Here is an 8,673-nt window from a genome sequence, read left to right as displayed (position 1 = left end):
GAATATAAACGCATAATAAGTGAACACAAAGCTTAGTGAAAATATATAAAAACATAAATATTGGATATATGCTGAATAAAATGTATTGCACTCGGGCGTGTAATGGACGATTGGGATAAGAAAAATCATAATTTTCATAAAATAGTCTTAATAATACTACAAATTAACATAAAATTAAATGAACGGTAAAATGCCTGAAATAAATGGCTAGATTTTTGTTGGTAAAATCAAATTGCCGGTTATACAGCTTCTGCCACGGAAAATAGGAAAATGAAAAAATCCATTGTATATACCGGGGGGTCGATAAGGTAATAGTATTTGGGGGATATTGGGTGATATTGGGGGACATTATTCACTACATGTATTTTGCCTACAATTTTGTGTACAATTTTGTGTTTTTGATATGCTGCATTATAATATTTATTAATTATGTCCAAGAAAGCAGCGAAAAATTGATTTTTAGAGAAGCAGCGAAAATGATGGTGTGCAGAAAAGCAGTGAATATAAGATTTACATAAAGCAACGAACATTATATTAGCAGAAAAAACAAAGAATATAGCTTTTCGTAAAATTAACGAACGTATAGATTCGCAGAAACACAACGGACATAGGTTTGAAGAAAAACAATGAAATAAGATTGAAAGAAATGCAAAACAGAGAAAATCGATTTGCAGAAAAGCAACGAACATAGATTCGGAGAAACGCAATGACGTAGATTTTAAGAAAAACAATGAAATACGATTTGCGGAAATGAAAACAATGAATTTCGAATTGCAGAAAAGCAACGAAGATAGATTTCAAGAGAAACAATGAAATTCGATTTGCTGAAAAACAACTACACAGATTTAAAGAAAAACAATGAAATAAGATTTGCAGAAACGCAATGAACATAGATTTGAAGAAAAACAATGAAATCAGATTTGCAGAAATGAAAACAACGAACATAGATTTCAAGAAAAGCAACGCACACATAGTTTTGCAGGAAAAATATAAATCAATTGAAACAAAAACTATGAAAACTGACTTTAGTGAAATATGGGACGGCTCAGTTCTATAATTCTACTACTGCAAACATTTCTTGCGCCAAATCGGCCAAAATGTAATATGACAAGAGAACACAAATTGGAGAAAAAATACATTATGGAACCACAAATTCAGTAATCAATTTCTTTCAATGCTTAAACAAAATATGTATTGATTTTCTTCTTTTCATTCGTAGTAAGGAACAATAAGAACTAGCCAGCATTCATGGCTTATGATAAGCAGTAAAATGTAACAAATCATGAGTTCTTAATTGGAATATATGACGTAGAAATTATGAATTATGTAATGATTTAGTAATTTCTTAATTTTCAGATTATACTTATAGAATTATTAACTATGTGAAGATTCCCGATTGACTAAACCATGTATTGGAACGAGAAAACTTAAAACTGTCAGACAGCTGAACAGGAAACTTTCATGGGGTAATTGCATTAAAATGCATAAATTATGTCTAAACGAGCGATTTATGCACTTTAATTATTGCTCTCTGGAATGTTAGGGGTAAAGAAACTCACATGCTTTCCTAGTGGCATTCTTTAATAGTAGGTGGGCACCCATTCACTGGGTCTATAATACTCATATCCCCCTTCCCGGTAGGTACTCTCGCGGTATTCACCCCGATAATAACTTGTGACGTAATGGGGGAAATCCCTCCCGTTTGATGCCGGGTGCGCCCCGACACCACTGCAAGGGGCGGAACTTCCCCACTGCAAGTGGCCGACGTCAACAACGGGGGCGGGGTGAAGGGTGCCATTTGGGGCGTGGCCAAGGTGACTCGCAGGCAAAGTGCCGTCCAATGACGCGACGAACTCGGCAGCGTTGTGGAGCATCGTCAGCGGGTTGGTTGATCTGGTTTCTGGGTGATGCCATCCGCTGCCATGGTAACCATTTCGAGGCGTGTTGCTAGGCGGCGGGTCAGGTACATCGAGAGGACGCCGCTTTGAATTCCGACGTCTGTTTGCAAACCAGTTGTGGACTTGCGTTCGCGTCAAATCAGTTTTATATGCGAGTTCCAGCTTGGAAATGATGATAAAGGTATTTGAGACGGAGAAAAATAACAATTAGAATTTAGAATGTCAACGCACGAGAGTCGGTGCATGATCAGATTGTTCATATTAGAGGCATCCTTTCATTAGGAAAAAAAGAAAGTGCATAGCTGTACAAACACCTTTAGAAACAAAGAATATTATAAGAAGTTAAAGTAAAAGATAAACCATTATTCCGGGCATTATTCTATAGCATTGTCAATAGTACTTTGATGATGATGATGATAATGATGATGACGACAGCTATAAAAATGGTAATGATACTAATGGTCATTATATTGAACTTTGCAAAGTAGTATATCAGTGCTTGTAACATTATAGAGTACCGAAGTGCTCACACTCGTCCAGATTACTGATTCTAAACAACAGAGCCTGCGCATGAGTTTCACCGTGAAATCATTCAAGCAACGGGGCTGGAGCAGGGCAAATTAAGGGTTAGCACCAAATTGAATTGGAACCAGCAACCTTGACAACTTGGCCAATCTGACATCACACTTCGGTAAACTCTATATTGTACGATTCAAGAAGTTTATAGTTTTACCAATTCAACTTCTTTAATTTTTGAAAATCTAAAATGTATATACTATAATCTCAAAAGTGATAAGAGATTAAGACGAGATATGCATCGTACCTTTTGTTGAGTTGATGGAAACGTTGTAACAGTTCTAAAGAAGTTCATGAGTGTTGCCCTTGTTGATGTTGAGAGGCTGTGCTTGGAGCGTACCCCTGATGGGCATATGCTCTTAGGTGGAGGAAACCTTCAGAGAAGAGAGTAAGAATGATGATGAAACAATAGCAGCAACAACGAGTATAATAACACAATAATAAAGATGATGATAATAATATTAAAGCTAATCTTGAGCACTGGTATGGGTATGTTATGTCCAGAGAACGTAGCTATAATTCATTATGGGTTGTTTATCCTGCAGTAGATTGATTGTTTGAACCAGTAAAATCAAAACAACCTCACAAAACCTTGCTAAAAATCATCTTCAATAAAAACCACAACTCTCATTTGCACATGGTGATCTGTGTAAAGCACATAGTGTCGGACCTACTTACCTTGATTTCCTTTTCTTTCTAAGCTTATTACTCAGTCCCTAATTATGTTCTACCAAAATCGTTTGGCACATGTATGTAATTTATTTGTAATCTTGACATTCAGTGTAAGTTTTGTTGGGTTCTGTGAGAATTTATTTTTCATCATTACCAGAACTCAAGCTTATCTTTAAAGGGGAAGTCCACCGTAAAATTAAGTTAGTTTTAATAGGAGTAGAAAAATGAGAGAAACAAGTCAGTGAAAGTTTGAGCAAATTCCGATTAAAAATAAGGAAGTTAGGATTTTTGAAGTTGTGATCAATCAAACACAAATTGGCAACTCTATGACGTATCATGCGAGCTCAACTTCCATTTGCTCAGTACTAAAAAAATCTAAAATTTTCATTTTCCCTCAAGAAAAATTTCAACCATACATGCACCCTTAATATAATAATTGCAAATATGTTTCTATACTCCCCCTGCAAGGAACAAATATATATTCCGTCATCAATAACGAAGAAAACATGATTTTATGGAATATTATGCACAAAGCAAATGAAGGAGAGCTTGTATAATAAGTCACAGAGTTGCCAATTTGTATTTGATTGATCACAACTTCAATAATTCATAACTTTCTTATTTTCATTCAGAATTTGCTCAAACTTTCACTCACCTGATTTTCTTATTATTCTGCCTCTATCGAAACAAACTTATTTTGGGGGTGGACTTTCCCTTTAATAAGAGTAATGATGGTAATGATGATAGTAATAACAATTATTTCTGATGATATTAATCATAATCACAATATTAGCAATAATAATGATATGAACAGAACCAATATACAGCCTAATTGATAATGGTATGATGTTGATGATAATGATGATACAATTATTGATACATTATTTTTACTCGCCGGGTGGTATCACGTCTATTGTATTGGGATCAGTTTGTGTCCTGGGTGCGTAGTGGCATTTGTAAAGTGCGTTAGTCGTGCAAGTAATACAAATGAGACGCGATAGATATCACGAATGCGTTTTCTATTAAAGTGTGCACACTTATACTTTATATAATTATAGTTTATGCACCATCTTCACTCCCTGGGGATTTTTTATTTTTATGTACACTGTGGTGACCTTGAGTTCATAGCAAAATAAATCATAAACAAGCGATGTATAACAACTTACATATTTTATATTTCAACATTATGCATTTTGTTTCCACATTTAAGACACTTTTCCTATGTTTTTCAATTAAAATAGTTTATTATTTTACCATAAATGAAGGAAAAGTGTATTGATGACATACCTCTCTCTGATGCGATACTTCGCAACAGCGGTCAAATGTCGCTTGAGGCACTTCTTCTGTATTTCGTACCGACATTCATCCCACAGTTTTATGAGATCGGATCCATCTCGAAACGATCCAATCTGTCATGACAAAAACAAGAGGGACTTTTAGATTTGCACGACGGAGAACGTGGACTGCCCTTTTAAGGCAATGTGACGTCACTGCCAGTGCCTTAAAAGGACGTCACATTGCCTTAAAAGGGCAGTCCACGTTCTCCGTTGTGCAAATCTAAAAGTCCCTAGTAATTATACAATGTTCCCCATTAAGTTGGAATAATATTTCATTACCTATTTTCGTGAAGTGATTGTGACAATGAGTTTTTATTCTTGATGGATAAAGCGTATATCTTCTCAGAACTTTATTGATCGATCTAAAAAGTCGCAGTGATTAATCAATACAGTTCTGAAAAATCATTATAAACTTTATCTATCGAGAATAAGTCATATTATCACAATCATTTCATGAAAAGTGGTAAGAATACCTATTGCAGGTTTATGGGCGACAGTGATAACCCATTGCTTATCCAATACATGAAAGTACTTTTAGCCATGTTGACAATTAACCCCCCCCCCCCCCCCCTTCCCCGGAGAAAGTCCATTCAAGTTGCAGTATTATACAATAATCCGACAATCCAATCTATAATGAAATAATACAAATTATATTAATCGATGATAATCCATAGACGTATACCAAACACAACTGGCGAACAACTCCTCACCCCCCCCCCCCCCCCCCTCCCCCGGCGCTAAAAGTAATTCAGTTCAGGTTGGACTTCGCTCTTCAATCATCACACGGTTTTGAAAGATCGGATCCGTGCCATATCAATCTAATCTCTTATAAGAAAATAAGAATTCCTTCAATCGTTATTCATTCATCATCAGGGGCGTAGACAACGGGGGGGATGAGGGGGATGGCATGTACAATCATCCCCCCCAGGTTTTGGGGAATGATATTTGCTTACTTAATAAGTCATAATGATGATAATAATAGTAATAATAATAATGATAACAATTATAATATTAATAATAATAATACTTATGATGATGATGATAATAATAATCCTCATCATTATTGTAATTGTGTTTATTGTTATTAGCCGCATTCACACGGTGAAAGCCAATTCAGACGGTAAAAAAAAAGAAAATCTTACAAGTATTTTGTGGTTATCTTGTGGTTTGGAAACCACAAGATAACCACAAGATTAAACAGGCGCGGATCTACGGGGGGGGGGGGGTTAGGGGGTTTAAACCCCCCCCCCCCTTGGGCGGCCCAAAAAACAAACAAAACAAAAAAGGAAAAAAAAAGGAAAAAAAAAAGGAAAAAAGAAAGAAAAAAGAACGCACGCTGGAGAGAAACCCTTTCAAGTGCAAATATTGTGAGAAGATATTCAACTCATCTGGTAACTTAACCAAACACATGATAACTCTGGATATAACTGTGTTATTAACTGTTACTTGATTTAAAAAGACGTTATCATGCACTGCTTTTTATGGTCTCCATTGTGTTAATAGATGCCAGGAAAACATCACTTACGGGGTTAAAATAAACACCCCCAAAAAAATCGGCTCGCCGCTTCGCGGCTCGTGGACGATGCTCCGCATCGTCATTATTGGTCAATCCCCCCCTTAGCAAAAAGCTAGATCCGCCCCTGAGTCATCCCCCCCAGGTGTACGAACCTGTCTACGCCACTGTTCATCATTCATTATTCCGTTCCTTCCATCCTTCTGTCATTCATTCATTTTGATTCATTTATTTACGCATTTAATCACTCGTTCATTCAAAGTTCATTAATTTTATTCATTCACTCGATTCATCCTTTCATTCATTTATTCATCTTTTCACCCATTGACTATCATTATGTTTGTTTTATATAGTATAATGTTAATCATTCATCACATTTGGATCTAGATTACTTTATCATGGTGTATTTATTTTAGTGCAGTGGGAATAAATGTGTCTTGCGTATTTTCATGATAAACTCTATATCTTCTCGGAATGTATTGATCAATCTAAAGAGTCAAAGAGATACGAAAAATATGTGAGAGATTATAAACTTTATATATCGAGAATAAATCATATTGTCAAAATCATCTCTTGAAAAATAGGTAAGTAAAATATTATTCCAACTTTATGGGCAACGGTATATTTGTAAACATCAAATTTAAAAAAATGAAATGCATTGCAGATGCATGCTGTTTTTTGTTTTTGTTGTTGTATGGTTTACTCTATCAATACAATAAACATAAAGGCTACCTCAATTAATCGACACGCATGCTGGAAGTTTCCCTTCGCCTTCGCGTTCATGATCTCCGCGCGCAGGATCGACTCGTTGTCGCGGTAGTGCTCGATGAACCCCGCGAAGACCTCTTCGAACAGCGTGTCGATCTCGGCCCATCGCTTCGCCTTCAGTAGCTCCTGACATATCGTAGAGGCCAGGCTGATGACCGTGTGATCGGGAGGGCGTTTGTTGTCTAGGGAAATGTGGTAGAGTAGGGCGTCGATGTATTTTCGGACGTCGATCGTCGTTTCTATTCCGAAAATGAAGGAAAAAAAGTATTTAATGATGATATCACTACTCTATTACAACTGCTACTATTACTACTACTAGGGCCTACTACTATTTTCTTGTCAATATCACCTTTATTGTGAAGAAAACAAAACACAAAATATTCCAGGTTACATATTTTAGATAACACTGGACAGTATATATAATAATAATGAAAGACATATTACATAACATACTAGACCTTGAAACATAAAATATACATAGTAACAACTTATTTTTCACAAAACAAATTGGAACACAATGGGGGTAAACAGGGTTGAAATCAAAATGTTCCATCTTTATAAAACTTCAACTCGAGTTAAGGTTATGATATTGCAAAATTGAACGTAATGTTTTGACATTCGAAGCAAAGCTGATAATGATAATAAATAGCATAATAATCAGGGATAGTATTAGTAATGAAGATGACTGAGTAAAAAAAGAAAATTCAAAAGATGTTTATTAAAACTCCTCCAAGCAGACGGCTTGTCCTGTCTAACCAAGACCTAGACCTGATATTGTTGGTTGTTCCACCGTGACTACAAAATTGATAAATGTCAGTTTTATCAAAGAATTCCACATACCAGACGGTTATTTCTGTCTAGTAATAAAATGTGTTTTGGTTGCCTTCTTTATCTTACTTAGTTTAGACCAGAATTGGACTAGATAATGAATGTGTGTCTTCACTTTCAATGTAGACTTTGCAAGTACGCTTAATCTTGCAAAAAATAAGAAGCTCAGTGGCCCGTCAGCCCGTCAGTGGTAGTTATCTAGTCTCGTCTCGTCCAATTATCATATCACCTTTATCCGTGTTTAGGTAAGATTGATATTGATAATATCGTGGTTGAAGATGATATCAACAATTTCTTGTGTAACATACTTACCTTCCATGGTTGTTAATTCCATTTTGTAGATTATCTGGTTATCGTCTGTTTCTAATCAGAATAGTTCGTTGAGGTTCAGGGGACGTACTCTTGTTTCTGATTCTATCCTCAACTTCAAATATGTAACTGTCATTTGCAGATTCCTTTCAATTTTCAGAGCGAATCTTGAGTCTAAACTTGATATCAACGTCAAAATATCTCCATGCATGTCAATGCCCTCGTTTATTCATCAAGTTCACGATGTGTCGCAACACCGCGCGCACGTTAGACTGTGAAAAACATAAAAAGAAAGTTACACAATACACCGCACCACCCACCCGGTACGCGCGCACGAGGCTACGATTGGGGGTCAAATACCACACCTACATCAAACAGGTGGTGGTCGCATTGTTCTGGTTGGAAATCTACCCGCGTGGAATTCGCGTAGTCGAATTATAATTCCAGTGCGCGCGGATGACCTTTTATTATCGATTGCTTCGTGTTTCAGTGTCGCCTGCGCGGACTAGTGATTCAAGTTATTGGTTTAGGGAATGTTGACAAGAAAATTATTGAAAAAAGTACACGTTCCACATAAAGGTTATAGGCTAGATGTGAAGGTTAGCTGCTTTCTCCCCCAACCCCTCCCCCTAAAAAATATTGGAGACAGGAAGACATAGGAGAGAGAGAGACGGAGATAGAGAGAGCCCGGGGAAAAAAAGGGGGGGGGGTACTCACATATTAGGACATACTGTGGTGTGCCGCTCTAATGGGTCACTTTTTCACACAAAAA

The 8,673-nt window shown here is 36.5% G+C and overlaps 1 protein-coding gene across 1 annotated transcript; it reads right to left on the bottom strand.

Moving 5' to 3' along the window:
- Positions 1-942: 942 nt before the first annotated feature.
- On the bottom strand, positions 943-8,172 carry LOC105438007 (homeobox protein SIX2-like). The gene is made up of 5 exons (XM_030988994.1): positions 7,905-8,172; positions 6,729-7,003; positions 4,434-4,555; positions 2,722-2,848; positions 943-2,060 (listed from the first exon to the last, which is right to left on the bottom strand). The coding sequence occupies exons 1-5, from the start codon at positions 7,924-7,926 to the stop codon at positions 1,581-1,583; spliced, it is 1,026 nt and encodes a 341-aa protein (XP_030844854.1). The 5' UTR covers positions 7,927-8,172; the 3' UTR covers positions 943-1,580.
- Positions 8,173-8,673: the final 501 nt, after the last annotated feature.

The sequence above is a fragment of the Strongylocentrotus purpuratus genome, unplaced genomic scaffold (genome assembly GCF_000002235.5).
Source record: "Strongylocentrotus purpuratus isolate Spur 01 unplaced genomic scaffold, Spur_5.0 spur5_scaffold_18, whole genome shotgun sequence".
NCBI classification, from domain to species: Eukaryota; Metazoa; Echinodermata; class Echinoidea; order Camarodonta; family Strongylocentrotidae; genus Strongylocentrotus; species Strongylocentrotus purpuratus.
This window is presented reverse-complemented; position numbering and strand designations above follow the sequence as displayed.